The sequence below is a fragment of the Thalassophryne amazonica genome, chromosome 22 (genome assembly GCF_902500255.1).
Source record: "Thalassophryne amazonica chromosome 22, fThaAma1.1, whole genome shotgun sequence".
Classification (NCBI taxonomy): Eukaryota; Metazoa; Chordata; class Actinopteri; order Batrachoidiformes; family Batrachoididae; genus Thalassophryne; species Thalassophryne amazonica.
In genome coordinates, this window is record NC_047124.1 from 10,326,386 (window position 1) to 10,344,105 (window position 17,720).

The following is a 17,720-nucleotide window of genomic DNA, read 5'->3' on the forward strand; positions in this document are numbered from 1 at the left end:
TATCCTGTTAAATGACTAAGTCTATTCCCTCCCGTTTGATGACGATAACTTCAAAACAGTAAGTGAAGTTATTGAGTAAGTCTTCAAGGTAAAATGGGGCATAATGAGGAATTTTTATTCACCAGATCAATGCACAAAAAGTTTGTTTTGCTGAGATAATATCTGCCACCTGTTGGGCACATCTGACCACAGGGAATAATCTTATTACATATGCATGATGGAAATTAGGAGCAGGTGTGGTGGGAGGTACATGTAGCGTGAAAAACACTTAGCCTAGCTCTGGTGGTCACCAAGGATAAATCTTATACAGGCCTGTAAAACTAGTGCTTGTAAGTACAAATTTTAAAATATTATAAATGACAAATGGCGCTCACTTGCTTTTGCCTGCAGACATGTGCAAAGGAGCTGATCCCCTAACTGATTGGATGCTGATACATTTGCGGATTGGTATCAGACCTGAACCCAAAACTTACTCCTGGCTTACAACTTTGCAATTAGGAACTTTGGGGTACCCAAGTTGATCCTGTTCTGCAATTTTAGCCTGTTCTCAACTCACATCTTCCTGTCTGGTAGGGTGATTGAACCTATGACCCTGTGGTCATGAGGCTACTTCAGTTTCTCGCAACAATTAATTGGACTGCCCGTGTTTGGCTCTGTAAGGGAAATTAAGGTCATCAAGGCTACTCCATATGTCATAAAACAAACAAACAAAAAAAAAGTTGTGTAAATCACTGGTTCACGTCCAGTATGTTTGTTTCAATCCAGTCTGTCCAAGAACAGTTGAGCCTATATGCACCAGCAAGGATTTCTTGGTGTTTAATTTAAATCTCAACTTCTTTTAAATTTTTTTTAAAGGTGTTAAGATTGGGCACGTCCCATTGGGAGGAGGCCCCGGGGAAGACCCAGGACATGCTGGAGGGACTACATCTCTCGTGTGGCTTGGGAACGCCTTGGGGTTCCCCCGGAGGAGCTGGGGGAGGTGTGTGTGGATCGGGAGGTCTGGGCGGCTTTGCTTGAGCTGCTGCCCCCGCGACCCGACTCCAGATAAAGCGGAAGAAAATGGAAAAAATGGATGGTGTTAAGATTGAAAAATGTGGTTCTCTGAAACTTGCTTAGCTCTAGCAATCTGCTGGAATTTACTCCAGTCCTCCTCATGTACTAATATACTGGCATAAATGATAAACTGATTTAAGATAGGACCTCAAATAAAGCGGTTCCATATGTCGTGCAACTGCATATCAGATGGCATGCTTTGAAAAGATGATTTAAACAACTTAAATTCAACAACTTCATTTTTGTTGTTGTTGTTGTTGCTTTGTTTCCATCTACTGCAAAATGAAAATTGCATTGCTTTGGCCTAACTGCACTAAGCACCTGGGGGCCAAATACCAGAACAAAAGAAGGCTTTAATTCCAATCTGATTGTTGGTGTGCACCATGGTGCCAAAGCTGCTTTCAAAATATTTTCTCTCTTAATAATCTCAAGCTCAGAAGTCTTAAGTACCATTTGTGGCAAACAACTTGTACAGAATCTGCTTTTGCATAGACAAAAATGAATTTGACTATAGGAATGTCCTGTTTTGCAGAAATTTAAATGTGTACATGTTGCAGAAGAGAGTATATTCATGCAGCATTTGTGGTTTCTGTCTGCAACAGCTGGAAGGCCGTATTTACACAGAGCATATTTCTCGATTTGAAACAAAACCTTGCAACCCCTGCATCCCTCCAGGACCAGCATTTTTTTTCCCCCAACTTCATAATTGCACAGAAATGTAGTCAAGGAGAACGGATCGCTTTTCAGTAGGATGTTAAATTATGACTTATGCACATAAAGTGAAATTGGGTTAAGTGGAGGGCAGAGAGAAACCACGCAGATGATCTCTGGCTGCAGCCTGGTCAGCGTGTTGTCGGGTGAGATGTGACCCAGGTGGAGGTGTTGGCTGCCTTCTAACTGGAGGATTACTGGTTTAATTCTTGTTTGCTGTCGTCTGCAGTGAAGCATCCTTGAGCAAGACATTTAAACCCACACAGCTCCTAATATAACGTGCAGGACGGCATCTTATTATGGATGCAACGAATGCATTTACCATCTGAGCACGATTCAGCTTGTTGCTAAAGAACTATAAAGAATTACTAATGTTAAAGAAAGTTGCATGTTCATTCATTCATTCATTCAGCTATGCTGTTTTAACTACTATAGTGAAATCCTCTTAATCATTGTTATGATTGTAATTTTTTATCATGCATGTGATTATTCCCTGCAACAACTTCAACGTGTCTGGCAGTTGTCTGACAAGTATATGATATATTAAATAAGCAAAACAAACTTGCTTTTTCTATTGATCTGGTGCATCAAATTTCACCTAATTTTAATTAGTTTATCTTTGTTATATGCCCTCTCAATTTGAAGACTTACAAGATTGTGGCACATTCTGGTTTTGACTAAAAAACAAACAAACAAAAAATCTGGAGGGGATGGATTCATCCATCTATTCATTCACTCACTACATTTTACAGGGTACATCGCTTAGGGCCCCTTCACACATAGTGCGAATTTGGTCGATTTGCACATAAAGTGCACAAGAAGCAGGAATCGTATGCAAAACATGTAAAATCGTAGCTGCTTTTAACACCTCGTACACCTGTTGCTACAATTGTTTGCGCACGCCAGCGGCTGTAAGACAGAGTGTGCAATGTGAGAGCCCATCGAACCCTCTCGCGGCAGGTGTAGGCCAAATTCCAGGTGACACACTCGAACATCTAACACCGCTCTCTTGGCACTTAGAAAATGTGTGGCCATTTGCACTATCATCACAAAAACAGTCTGCAGACAGTCACTGTCGAGGTGGATGTGAAATTTGTCTAAGTTCCCCAAGACTGTGAAGTTGCCAAGCACACGTGGCGTGCCAGAGTGTTGGATACCCCCACTACATGTGTGCATGTGGTTCGCCCCCCCCCACAGACGAGGCATCTCTCATTTGATCACAGAGTGACATCTTGGTCTGTGTGCTGACAGGACAAGGGGCGTGGCTGGCTGCCCACAGCTGTTGAAACATCTCCGGTCCTGGACATCACAGCTGCAGCACACGTCCCGTGTTTTGACGGACATGCGCGTGTGTGTGCTTGTGTGGAAATACATAAAAACATATATCGCTTTTGCGATGGGAGGAGAAATGGACCATCAATCCATTTCAACATGCAGCAGGCGATCTGAATGTCACGACTGACAGGACAAGCCAACAGTATGACAAATACTCCACTTTCAGTCATGTATCAGCAGAAATACACCGTACCAAATGCTGTTTGGTTAGTTATCACAGAGCTTTTTTCTTTTTTAGAAAATACGTTTATCTACTTGTTGATTTTAGCCATTTCACACTCCTATTACAAGACAGTGATTGTAGTGCAGTGGTAAAGTTTCTGTCTGGTAATGAGAGCATATGGGTTTGAATCCTGTGGGATTTTTTATTTTTATTTAACCAGGGTTACTTAACTGCGACCTTCTGTATTGTGTCTCCTTTTATGTATGGTTTATATCAACCCAGTGATAATTACTAATTATACAGCTGGTTTTTATTTTATTTTCCTCCATGTCAGTGGCGTGATGTGGTGCAGCTCGTGTACCATGGAACACAGTGCGAGCAGCTGCAGCAGCTCGCACTGTGTTCCTGCTCGAAAGACACCGTCGCATGCACAAACCATCGCACCAGCATCGTGTACGCCTGCCCGTCAGCGCGATGTTTTGTGGTGCGCTCATATGAGCTCTACTGCCATGAGTTGCCCTGAGTTGTACGTATTTGCTCTATGTGTGAAGGGGCCCTTAGCTTTTGTCAAATCCTAGGAATGAACTTTTTGTAGATGAATGCAACCCGATCTCATGCCAAGTTCCTGATGTGCCATAAAAACTGATTTAATGTATTTGTTTGTGATACCATCAGGAAATGGCAGACTTTCGTGATGGAATCATGAAACATTTCATGACGGTCTTGTGAAAATTAAAAAAACAAACAAACAAAAAAAAAACAAAAACCGTGAGACTGGACTGGATTAAGATTAGTAGGGATAGGTTTAGATTTGAAGATTGCACAGAAGTGACAGTAATGCAGTCTCACACTATAATAAATGAGCAATTATGAAATTTAGGATATACATTGATTGTACAAACATTTAGGTATATTTATTGAGCTTTAAAAATAATAATTTGTAATTTTTGACATTGACAAAGTACTTTAATGGAAAACAATTCTCATATTTCACTCATGTTGTAACATTTTAATTGAGATTTTCTGAACACACTGATGAGGGAAAAATAACAGCTACATGGGATGTGCAGCCAGTACACTGTGATCTGGTCCCAAGCCCGAATATTTGTGTCAGGAGGGGCATCCGACGTAAAACAAGCCAAAATATATATGCAGAGTACAAACCAAATTTCCATGACCGCTACTGGTGCCGTTGTCTAACAGGGTGCTGGTGGAAATTGGGCTACTGCTGGGTGAAGAAGAAGAAGAAGAGGAGGAGAACGTGTCCAGAGACAGAGGGAGAAGAGGAAAACTAGAATGGTGGAAGTGAGAGTCGGAACTTTGAATGTTGGCAGTAAAGGGAGAGAGCTGGCTAGACATACTGTGTGTGTGCAAGACATCGGGTAGAAGGGGGGGTGGTCAAGTTGTTGTATCATGGTGTGGATGGGAAGAGAAATGGTGTTGTGGTTATTTTAAAAGAACAGTATGTTAAGAACTTAAAAGTGTGTTGGAGGTTAAGCGACTGTCTGACAGGGTGATGAGTATAAAGTTGAAAACTGAAGGGGTGATGATGAAAATCATCTGCATATGCCCCACAGGTAGGTTCTGAGATGAAGGAGAAAGAAGATTTCTGAAGTGAGTTAAATGAGGTGGTGGAGAGTGAACCCAAACATGAAAGAGTGGTGATAGGAGCGGACTTCAATGGGCATGTTGGAGAAGGGAACAGAGGTGATGAGGAAGTAATGGGTAGATATGGTATCAAGGACAGGAATGTGTAAGGGCAGATGGTAGTTGATTTTGCAAAAAGAATGGAAATGGCTGTGGTGAATACCCACTTTGGGAAAAGGGAGGAGCACAGTGTTACCTATAAGAGTGGAGGAAGGTGGACTACATTCTTTGTAGGAGATGCAAGGTCAAAGAAATTGGAGATCGTACATCAGATGGTGGTTTGTAGGATGACTTCAGAGGTAAAGAAGAGGAAGGAGGAAGACTGTTGTGTGAAATTCAGTGAACAGGTGAGACGGGCACTGGATAGAATGGAAGCAATTGTGGACAACTGTTAAAGTACTGCAGATGTGGTGAGGGAGACAGCTAGGAAGGTACTGGGTGTGACATCTGAACAGTGGAAGGAAGACAAGGAGACTTGGTGGTGGAATGAAGATGTTCAGGAAAGCATAACAAGAAACGGGTTGGCAGGGGCCTGTAACTCCACCCACTCCCTCTGTTGTCTACATACACACCCTCATGTTTACTTGCATACTGTGCTGTGATTGGCCTGTTTAAATTTGTGAGGCAACAAAGTGAACTCGTGTGAGCCCCATAACCTGCACAGAAATCCGCCAGTATAAAGTGAAAATGAACACATTTGAGTGTTGAGGATCTTTAACAAATAATAGAATTACTATTTGAAAACAGCAACCATCTATTAAGTATGCTTGATTACGATTTTGATTAAGAAAATAATTTAAGTGTAACAGGATGTTCCCATTCCTGCCATTCACTGAATCAAATAAGACACGTGCATTACCAATGACATACATTCTAGAAATAAACTGCCAGCGGCTTTAAAAAGTTGATGTCATACAAATATGTTTGGAATAGTTTATTCAACTGTATTTTGTTTCCTCACAATCAATTCAGGAGTCTCTGAATCAAAGGCCACAAAAGAAAAAAAAAAAAAACGAAAAGGAAAATAACGTTAAAATGAAAAAGGATCTAACAAAATGTAATACAGTTCAAATCAACATGACCCTATATGGAAATAAATCTGTGCTATCAGGTTTTAAATTTGAATTTCTAAGGTTGAATTTGTTTATCATCAAAATATTCAGCCTCAAAAACTAAACCTAAAAAAAAAAAAAAAAAAAAATCAACCTCAAAAGATTCAACCTAAAAAAAAATTCAACCTCAAAAAGTAGAAAAGCAAGGAGAAGCAATCGATCCCTGTCTCAATCATCCAACGTCACATTTATTTCCATAAACATTGGATGATTAATTTTTTGAGGCTGAAAATTTTGGGTGGGGGGGTGTTGAATTTTTTTAGGTTTAATTTTTTTTTAGGTTGAAGTTTTTGAGACTGAATATTTTGATGCTAAACAAATTCAGCCTTAGAAATTCAACTTCATACTCTGATTTTGATGCTAAAAACATTCAACCTTAAAAATTCAAATTCAAACTCTGATGGCACAGATTTACTTCCATAACCGTGCTGCTACACCCACTTAGTTGTTATTAAAAGGCATCAATCAAACATATTGCAAACAACGACGTCACGATCAGAGCATCATAACTGCAAAAGCTGTAGTTTATTAACAAAGAATGGTACCATTGGGCGCATGCGGGCAATGCAAACGTATACAAATCAGCAATGTGGACGATGGCGGATAGCTAGCTACGTAAAGTTACAGAAACAATCCCACTTGTGATTTCTGGAAAAAAAAATCCTGTCGTCTTAATTTTAGTTTCAAGTAAAATACCAGTTTAACACTAAGGGGGTGTGTAAAGATACAAGTGCTACGTCAGTTTGAAGATTTTACTTTGGGATGAGATGAGATATTATAAAATACAAAGCCACCTACTGATGTGGATCATCAAAATGTCTTCTAGTTACTCAAAATGTTCACATATTTTTGACTAATTCTATATGCATACAATTCTTCCACTGATAATTTGATGTATAAAGTAGTAATTACTATTGTACAAGTTGTCCATTAAAAAACAAAAAACAAAACACAATAGCCATTATACAATAATATCCGAGTACAGAGTCCTTACTTGCACAGCAATGGATTCATTCATGTACCCACTTTACAAAAACATGCTAAACACTGGAACATACAAGACAACAAATATATGACACTTCAAGTGACGTGCACAGCGCTTTGTCTTTTTTTCTGTTTTTTTTTTGCTAACACTTCAAATTACATGTCAGTTTGAAATGTGTAAAGTGTGTTTAGTTTTTCAATAAATTTAATTTCATATAATGTTAACTAATAATTTTGTTTCCCCTCAACTTAAGTGTGTTTTCCAAAAGTAAGAAATATCATTCATGTAGTTATCTACAAATATAAAGAACCTAACATTTGCAACACTAAGACGAAAACTGATGACGCTATATAAGATATGTCAAAAGTATCTGCAAAACTCCGTCATACCATCCATCACGTATCCATACATTAGGAAACCGCAATTTTGTACACTTTTGTATTTGTTCAAACTATGTTTTAAATGGTAAAAATGCCGTTGCAATACCCCAGATTTGCAAACTACACAGCATATCATAAAGCACAAAGACATGCAAGTACCAAGAAAAGAGGGATATTGTGACATTTAAATCCACGGACGATTGGGCTGAGCTGGGTCATGTCCTGTAAGAGGTGACGGAGTCGCGGAAAGGTTTTAAATCGAAGGGAAGGCCTCATTCGAACATGATATCCAAAGCTTGGCGCAGACACTCAGAGTATTCAGGAGGCATGTCGCTGTGCGTGATGTTGTTGGCATCCAGACGCAGATGCTTCAGACGGGAGAAGTACATGGGAGTTACATACTTGCAGAAACTTGACAGGTCAAACTCTGAAAATATAAGAAAAAAACACAACAAACAGAAAAAAGTTAAACTGGTTTAAGAAAGCAGATACGCTGCATTTGTTTTTGACAATTATATATCTGTGACAATTATAATTTTTTTTTTCACGGAGCACTCGTCTATCCACTATGCTGCACACAAATAAAGAATGAAAAAGAACTCAGCAACGTCACAAATGTAGGTAGTTTCACTGGGAAAGAAAAAAAAATCCAGAAAGATAAAAATATGTCATTTTGGCCAGTTTGACATTTCCAAACTGTAAAATTACAAGGCAGGATATTGCTGACTGCATTTTGCATTTTCTGTTCAAATATACTAGGAAAACATTTCACGCAGAAGAACAGTTTTTCTATTCTGTACACGGTAAACTTTGCAGAGTGATATAAATGCTGCAGTGAGCGCTCAGAGCCCATTCCATAGTGTTAAGTCAGTTCTATTAAGGTATTAGTGATAAGTCAACTCTGTCACTGTTAAGTTGGGTCTATCATGGCATTAGCTCGGCTCTGTCTGGGTGCTATGTTGGGCCCGTCATGGTGTTATGTTGGGCCCGTCATGGTGTTAAGGGTCATGGTGTTAAGGTGGACCCGTCATGATGTTAAGTTGGGTCCGTCATGGCATTAGCTCGGCTCTATCTGGGTATTAAGTTGGGCCCGTCATGGTGTTAAGTTGGGCCTGTTATGGTGTTAAGTTGGGCCTGTCATGGTGTTAAGGGTCATGGTGTTAAGGTGGGCCCGTCATGATGCTGAGTCCATCATGGCATTAGCTCGGCTCTATCTGGGTATTAAGTTGGGCCCATCACGGTGTTAAGTTGGGCCCGTCATGGTGTTATGTTGGGCCCATCATGGTGTTAAGGTGGGCCCATCATGGGGTTAAGGGTCATGGAGTTAAGGTGGGCCCGTCATGATGTTAAGTTGGGTCCGTCATGGCATTAGCTCGGCTCTATCTGGGTATTAAGTTGGGCCCATCACGGTGTTAAGTTGGGCCCGTCATGGTGTTCTGTTGGGCCCATCATGGTGTTAAGGTGGGCCCATCATGGGGTTAAGGGTCATGGTGTTAAGGTGGGCCCGTCATGATGTTAAGTTGGGTCCGTCATGGCATTAGCTCGGCTCTATGTGGGCATTAAGTTGGGCCCATCATGGTGTTAAGGTGGGCCCATCATGGGGTTAAGGGTCATGGTGTTAAGGTGGGCCCGTCATGATGTTAAGTTGGGTCCGTCATGGCATTAGCTCAGCTCTATGTGGGCATTAAGTTGGGCCCATCACGGTGTTAAGTTGGGCCCGTCATGGTGTTAAGCGTCACTGGTGTTAAGGTGGGCCCGTCATGATGTTAAGTTGGGTCTGTCATGGCATTAGCTCGGCTCTATCCGGGTATTAAGTTGGGCCCATCATGGTGTTATGTTGGGCCCGTCATGGCTTTAAGTTGGGCCCGTCATGGTGTTAAGTTGGGCCCGTTATGGTGTTAAGTTGGGCCCGTCATGGCGTAAGCTCAGCTCTGTCTTAGTGTTAAGTCAGCTCGGTCATAATCTTAAGTCGAGTCTACCTTGGTGTAACGTTGGGTTTATCGTGGTGTTAAATCAGCGTTGTTGTGTATTAAATTAAGTTGATCAACTCTGAGACTTCATTTATACTATGATAGAGTTTAATTATATTTTTTGGAGTGGGGCTATATGTACTTACTGCAGAGTCCTTTTAACTCTGCAAAACTGAATGCATAGTCAAAACAAGTTAGTTGAAAAAGTTATGTGGAATGCAATGAGATAAATGACTAACAGCAGAAAGATTACTAGATGGATTTTCTAATATTTAGTTCATACTATCAACTGATAGTGTGGTGGCCAAGTGGTTGGTGCACTTGCTTTAAAAGAGAATCTTCTCGGTTCAGGACTACCTGTGCCCATTCGCCATGTAATATGGGGTTGCATCAGGAAGGACATCTGGCAAAAAATGTGTGCCAAATCAATATGCAGGTTCATAATTAATCTTCTGTGGTGACCCCAAGCAAAGGGGAGCAGCTGAACCTTAGTGAACTCTGTCAGCTGAGGGAGGAGGATGAAGGCTGTGTGATTACTCAGTCTGTGTATAATTCATCTAAAAAAATGTAAGAGCTGATGGCTGAAACTGTATCCCGCTGACTATGTTCTGAGGATTTCCATAGGGTTTAAGTTTATGCCGACGACATTTTCTATATGAGAGTGTTTTTTCTCCACATTGCGTAAGTCCTCTATGGAGATTCTTATTTTAAATGAAACAAACAAATTTCAGTGCATACATTGTCGTGGAGGTCACGTATTTATGACATTAAATCACACTGGTGTCAAAGTTTTTCCTTCTTTCAAAAGATGGCAAGGAATTGGCATTTTGGCACCCTTATATGGATTTGGGCTATTATGTTGCTTGCTTTCATGTAGCTGTTTACAGCAACAAGGCATCCGGCAGTCAGAATATAGTAATACTGTCAATGCCAGAGTGTTGGTATCCTAATGGGTACCTGCCCATGTGCAGATACTTCTAGACTGTGCAGACTTTCTAGTGTTGTGTGTTTGCTTCTCCTTCCACACACAAAAATATGTGTGTCTTAATGTTTTTGGTCTTTTTTTTTTCCAAGAATGAGCAGACTTGAGTCATGAATGAAATTTGATGGAAATGTTATTGGGCCCTACATTTAGCAAAATCATCAGCATTTATGGAAATGCCAACACTGGTCCTTTATACGAGATGAATGTTGCTGTTAAAGATTCTTAACATGCCAGTAAGTAAATGTTTGGTGCCAGAGGTACTCACTGTTGATCTCGTTTGCCTGGAGGTAGAACTGCTCCAGCTGCTCATTGACCTCAGGGATGGACTGCAGTTTGTTGAATGACAGGTCCAGTTCCACCAGTGATGTCACATTAAAGACTCCAGGAGGGATTCCTCCATCCGCCAGCTTGTTATGGGAGAGCCTCAGGTACTGCAGTGATGGCAGCTTGTTCAGGTATCCTGCTCCGATACTATCAATATCGTTATAATCGGCATAGAGGATTTCCAGTGAACTGGGGACTCCAGCTGGCAGTTTCTTCAGCTTATTGTGGCTCACGTCGAGAGACAGCAGTTTCTTCGGTCCTTTGAATGCCCCAGCGATGCCATCGGAAGTTAGCTGATTGAACTGAAGGTTGATGTAAGTCAAATTCTCTTTGTCATTCAAGAGACCAGAAGGAAACTTGGACAGCTTGTTGTACATCATCTTCAGCTCATCAAGAGACTTTGAGGGAGGAATGACTGGTTCAGTGAGATTGTTGTGGCTGAAAAAAAGTTTCTCCAAGGCAGTAAGTTTGTCGATGGTACCCTTTGCTATCTTAGCATTGGTTATCTGGTTGTTATCAAGTACAAGCCAGCGAAGTTCAGCAGTAACATTGTCAAACACTCCGGCCTTGATCTCTTCAATCTGGTTGTTCTGGAGGTATAGGTACTTGATCCCTGATGGAACGACAGGGACAAACTTGAGTTTGCGGCTGTCACAATACATGGCAGTGGGGAATTGGATGGGGCAGTCACACTCTTGATTACAATTTGGACCAGAGGGCCCTAGCATGGGCGCAGGCGGGTAGTCATAGTCATAATACTGGCACAGGGCCAGGCTGACCAACATGGCCAACAGGGGTGCACGGAGAGGAAACATAGTTTCTGGAGATACAACAAACAGAAGGGGAAGGGGAGAGAAGACATAAGAATCACAGTGAATAAGAGCAACAACAAACCAAACGTACATGTAGGTTACATAATTCCATTAGACACGCTTGTGTCAATTCATTGACGCTTGGACTTCAGTCATGTGCCATGAAGGTCCAACTCCAAGGGTACAAACCTTTCATTACAACCACAGACTACAACAGCTGATTTCATCGATTAGCTCCTCCCCTTTGCTCAAAGTGGTGTCAATCAGTGAAATCAGGTGGAAGTGTTTCAGTTTCAGACCATCGTGACACCTGGTTGGAAATCACCGATTTACAGGAAATGGCTATAAAGTTAGATTTAAAGGAAAAGGCACTATTGTTTGAGGGATGTACTTTTTAATAGAACATCGAGAGTTGTGCTAAGGGTTAATTCCCAGCGTTAGCTAAGGAGCCACACTAAAGCTTGAATTACATAGACAGGAGTTTCAGAGGTGGCGGGAGTTTGGCCGCCTTAGTACTTGACACTAGTCGTGGGTGCAAACACATAACTGTAAATGGAAAACTCTGGATGGACATGATTGGATGTTGGGAGTCAGATGACCTTGCAGCTGTGTGAATGCAATTACGGGTGAGCCGACGGACTCGGACGGCAGAAAATCAGTTTTTTTTGGAAAAAAGCAACCTGTGATGCCAAAAGGATGTCAACCCGCCCCGTCTGCCACTCCCTTAGGAAAGTGCATGCACAGTATTATATAATCAGTCAAGAGTTCACATCAAACAACTGGAGACCACAATTCCCATATTCAGTTATGTGTAAAGCCACATCATTGCTGCTGCAAACCAGATCCCAAACTGCATTGTTCTGAGCGCAACTCCATCCATCAGCTTGGTGCATTTCCAGATAAGCGCTAATGCGGTGCAGATGTTGAGAATATGAGGTGTGTACGTACGTATTTTATATGTAGAGAAACTAAGGATCAGCCTTTGTTAGGATTAAAAAAATCAAACAAAAGCCACTAAAACCAGACGTTTGTGCAGAGTATTCACAGTAAGATTGGACCATTTTAATTGCAGAGTTGCCACAAATCCAGACAGACAATAAATCCAGCTGCCAAAAATCGCCTCCCAAATCATAAATCTACTGGAAATGCTCATAACTGACATATTCAAGATGCTGCTGCCTTTTTTTTTTCAATGCAAAGTAAGTGCAAATTAACTGACTTTTAGCTCCTCCAGTATCAGTTTTTCTTCCTTCCACTGTTGCAGATTTGCTACTACCCAAAAGCATTATAGATACAACTGATAATCGCAGCCGGAAATCAGAAATAAAACGCAATAATCAAAACAGGAAATCACAAATCTATTCCTTCTTGCGTGAGCTTACCTGCGCTTCGCTCTCTTCGTGTGCGTGGGGCGGAGGGCCGGCAGAAACAAGGCTGGTGGCGTTCAAAAACTGAAAGTCTCTGGAGGCAAATACAGAGGGAGAGAAGGAGAGAGGGGGAGGAGAGAGAGCAGGGTGGATGGAGAGACAGAGGGAGAACAAGGACGAGGGGTGGGAGGCTTCTTCAGCCAACTGGTCTCAGGTCGTCTTATTAATTGAAGATGTCATCAGAGTGAAGCTTTTGGAAGCAGCATCCACAAACTGTGAGCGGTTACTAAAGGAGAGCAGGTGCAGCAGGGCACTCTGGGATATCGTCAAATACTGAGAATAAACACCTTCTCGTCTTATTCAACCAATTTCTCCCAGTGCATCAAAACAAATAGCCCAAAGAGCGAGCAAAAAGCCCAGTTGGAGTCGGGTAGACTGGGTTAAAAAAAAAAAGGAGGTTGGAGACGCCATGTGTGGAAAAATGTGAAACAATGTCTGGCAGACAAATAAACTCGGGCTGCCCCTCTCCAGCTGCAAATATGACTTTGGAAAATCTGACAAAAAGGCTACGAGACAGCCAGAGGAAAGTTGCATAACGCTCGAGGCGTTTCTTCGCCATTGCTGACCAAAGAGGCCGACACTGTGAGGCGGGAGGGGGGAAAGGTCGGTTACAGCAGGACCAATCGATACCATATGTCTTCTTTTAAGTTATTCTGCATGTTTTTACTCCCCTCGACCACATTCTGCTCCACATACCTCACAAATCCACAGCAACTCTTCGTATGGCTCCCAAAATTAAAGAAAAAAAAATTCTACAACAGGTTTTGGGGGTCGTGGTGGTAGGAACTAGCAACATGTTTCTGCCATTTGCTGGTGGACGTCCATCATGTTGTCAGGGCATGGCAGACGTCTGGACGTCTGGATTTAATTGGTCGCAGTCTGGTCTGTTACTCTGTTCACATACCATTCTCTCAGATGCATTTCTCATGTGGAAAGCTTTCCTACCTCAAGATATCCCATTTCCAAATATCTTTTTTCAAAAGGGGTAATTTGGCACCATTTATTTTCTTTCTGCATTTGAGTCATCGTTTTCTCAACACGTCTACTCACATTAAAGGGGACATATTATGCAAAATCAGTTTTCAGTCTACCATTTAAATGTTTGGTAGAATTGGGGTTTTATGATAAACATGCTTTGAATGTCAACAGTTCTTTGTCTGTGCACAGAAAATCACAGGCTCTAAGCAAAATTTTGTTCTGAAATGTCTTGTTTTAGACTTCCGTGACATATGTTACAGAAGCACTAGCAAAACGTTGCATTGCTCCAGGTGCCTTGTTGTTAAATCTGAGCTTTTAATTTTTTTTTAAGTTTTAAAGTGGTCATGCTATGTAGTGGAACAGATACGTGGCTGAATAGTGACTTTGACGATAAAAGCATACCCAAAAAATAATTTTTGGCTACAGGGGCATTGCAGAGGCCTCCATTTTCCAAGATGGCTGCCACGGGTTGTTGTTGTTGTTTTATCAGTTGCTCAGGCTCTAGACCATCGAGGCTCTTGATTTTGATGGCTAATCCTACATATTCAAGGACGAGGAATTCAGTAATACTATTTACAACATGCTAGCACCTACATAACAACATATGGCTAGCATTCAGGTAATTAAATAATTATAAAACCTTTAAAATATGTAATATTGGTGATATTATACATGTTTTCGAACTGTAGCCTATAGCCAAAAAATATCTGTTTGGTATGCTCCAACTGTGTGCCAGATTTCCTGCTTTTATCATCAACGTCTCGATTCCCTCAAATATTGTGCATATCTGTTCCACTAATGCCTAAGTAGCTTTTTTTTTTGTACCCTGTAAGACTAAGCATTCATAGTGCCAAATCACCAAAAAAAAAATTTGCTCGTACATAAGTATTCACAGCCTTTGCCATGAAGCTCAAACTTGAGATCAGGTGCTTGAGATGTTTTGACAGCAGGGGTCACCAACCCTGTTCCTGGAAGGCACCTGTCTTGCATGTTTTCCACATCTACCTACTCAAGTCACACCTGATTTTTCAGAAGCAGTGTTTTCCAGCTCTTGATTGACTGAGCACACCTGATAGAGTTAATTGCCTGGGAGTGGAACTGGGAGAGTTAGAAAATATGCAGGGCAGGTGCCCTCCAGGAACAGGGTTGGTGACCCCTGCTCTACAGTTTAATTGGAGTCCACCTGGGGTAAATTCAGTTGATTGGACATGAGCTGGAAGGGCACACACCTGTCTACATATAAGGTCCCACAGTTGACAGTCAGAGCACAAACCAAGCATGAAGTCAAAGCAATTGTCTGTAGACCTCTGAGACAGGATTGTCTTGAGGTACAAATCTGGGCAAGGGAACAGAAACATTTCTGCTGCTTTGAAGGTCCCAATGAGCACAGTATCATCTGTAAATGGAAGAAGTTCAGATCCACCAGGACTTCCTAGAGCTGGCCACCCATCTAAACTGAGTGATCGGCGGAGAAGGGCCTCAGTCAGGGAGGTTACCAAGAACCTGATGGTCATTCTGTCAGAGCGCCAGCATTCCTCTGTGGAGAGACGACAACCTTCCAGAAGGACAATCATCTGCAGCAATCCACCAATCAGGTCTGTATGGTAGAGTGGCCAGACTGAAGCCACCTTAGTAAAAAGCACATGACAGCCCACCTGGAGTTTGACAAAAGGCACCTGAAGGACTCTCAGACCAGGAGAAACAAAATCCTCTGGTCTGATGAGACAAAGATTTAACTCTTTGGTGTGAATGTCAGGGGTTATGTTTGGAGGAAACCAGGCACCATCCCTACAGTGAAGCATGGTGGTGGCAGCATCATGCTGTGAGGATGTTTTTTAGCAGCAGCAACTGGGAGACTAGTCAGGATTGAGGGAAAGATGAATGCAGCAATGTACAGAGACATCCTGGATGAAAACCTGCTCCAGAGCGCTCTTGACCTCAGACTGGGGCGTCGGTTCATCTTTCAGCAGGACAGTGACCCTAAACCCACAGCCAAGATATCAAAGGAGTGGCTTCAGGACAACTCTGTGAATGTCCTTGAGTGGCCCAGCCAGAGCCCAGACCTGAATCTGATTGAACATCTCTGGAGAGATCTGAAGATGGCTGTGCACCAGCACTCCCCATCCAACCTGATGGAGCTTGAGAGATGCTGCAAAGAGGAATGGACAAAACTGCCCAAAGATAGGTGCACCAAGCTTGTGGCATCATATTCAAGAAGACTTGAGGCTAAGGTGCATCAAAAAAATATTGAGGAAAGAGTGTGAATACTTATGTAAGAGTGATTTCTTAGGTTTCTGTTTTTAAGAAATTTGCAAAAAAACAAACAAACAAACAAACAAAAGAACTTTTCATGTTGTCATTATGGGGTGTTGTGAGTAGAATTTTGAGGGGAAAAAATGAATTTACTCCATTTTGGAATAAGGCTGTAACAGAAAATACGGAAAAAGTGAAGCACTGTGAATACTTTCCAAATGCACTGTATAATTATTCAGCTGTTCTCATTAAGGCTTCCTACAGCAGATTATCTGTCTCCATCTCACAATGTCTTCCGCATCATCCTCTGCAGCTTCAATCATGCTCCTTTTCATTTATCCACATGTACTCTGCCTTGCTCAGATTGCCTTTCATTCCCCTTCTTTCCAGAGCATACATCTATTTCTCAAGGGTTGCCTCAACCTTCTCCCTACAGATCACAGTGTCTTCTTCAAACATTATAGCCCATACAGACTACTGTTTGACCTCGTTTGTTAATCTGTTAATCTCCACTCTAACAAAGGGTTTATCCGATGTAATATGATCTTCACTTTGAATTCATCCATCGTTCCTCCTGCATTTCTATCACTATCACATTGTCCTCATATTTACATACACTCATCATGGGCATGAATGTCATGGTATTTTTGGGCTTTAAATGATGTCCTTGAACTGTTTCATCTGTTAGTCTTATGTTATTGATCGTCTAATGTATTCCACTTTGGGAACCACATGTTCAACACAAAGAACCTTTCATGGGTCTAACTGGGATGGCATCAGTGCCATCACTTTGTAAATAGAACATGCTCATATCTTTATGAGTGTAATGGACCTAAAACATACATGTCAACCTATACAGATTGTCCGTAAATTATACAGATTTTTCCGAGTTTCAGAGTCATACGGACGTACAAAATAAAGTCTTACGGATATTCAGGGTTTTCTGTTGTAAATTTTTTTTTAGTGTTGTTTTTATTAACTCCGCGGACTTTCGGCCAGCCATCCACCATCTTTGTACTCCTCATAGAAGCTGTGTGATGACGTGTGCAATGTGAGCATCCAAACAGAATTAGTTCATCGTCACATGGTTTTCCAATATCCAATCGTAGGGCAGAGCAGTCTCAGATGGTAGGGCCAAAGATTGTTAGGAGTAGTGATCTGTTACTCTGTGAGTTCTTGTTTCTGTAAAAATAGAACAGCTGTGTGACACTATATTCACGGGAAATATATTGAATTTGTACAAAATACCTACAGTGTACTTGTAGACATTTATTTTATTGACAGCAAGCAATTTTACTGTGGAGCAAGTGGATTTAACTGTGGAGGACCTCCACCATAAAAGAGCCCATGGAGATCCCTGGTGTTAGTTATTAATATATGGACAAAACCCCAGTTATGTGATACCGCTATGCAGTTGTGTGTACTGCAATAAAACTGATTTTGGTGCGATTTAGGAGGTTATAAGGATTTTGTGTTGATTTTATGGATTTTATCACTTGGTTATACAGGTGGACCCTCAAAGGGGTTGACATGTATGTTAAAAGCTCTATTAAAAATAATGGAGCGCCTCATTGATTATGGGATA

At 41.5% G+C, this 17,720-nt stretch overlaps 1 protein-coding gene across 1 annotated transcript; it reads right to left on the reverse strand.

Annotated features, from left to right (window-relative positions):
- Positions 1–6,516: 6,516 nt before the first annotated feature.
- Positions 6,517–13,062, reverse strand: lum (lumican). The gene is made up of 3 exons (XM_034163427.1): positions 12,860–13,062; positions 10,607–11,485; positions 6,517–7,813 (listed from the first exon to the last, which is right to left on the reverse strand). Exons 2-3 carry the CDS (start codon positions 11,478–11,480, stop codon positions 7,659–7,661), a joined length of 1,029 nt encoding a protein of 342 aa, XP_034019318.1. The 5' UTR covers positions 11,481–11,485; positions 12,860–13,062; the 3' UTR covers positions 6,517–7,658.
- Between the last annotated feature and the right edge of the window lie 4,658 nt (positions 13,063–17,720).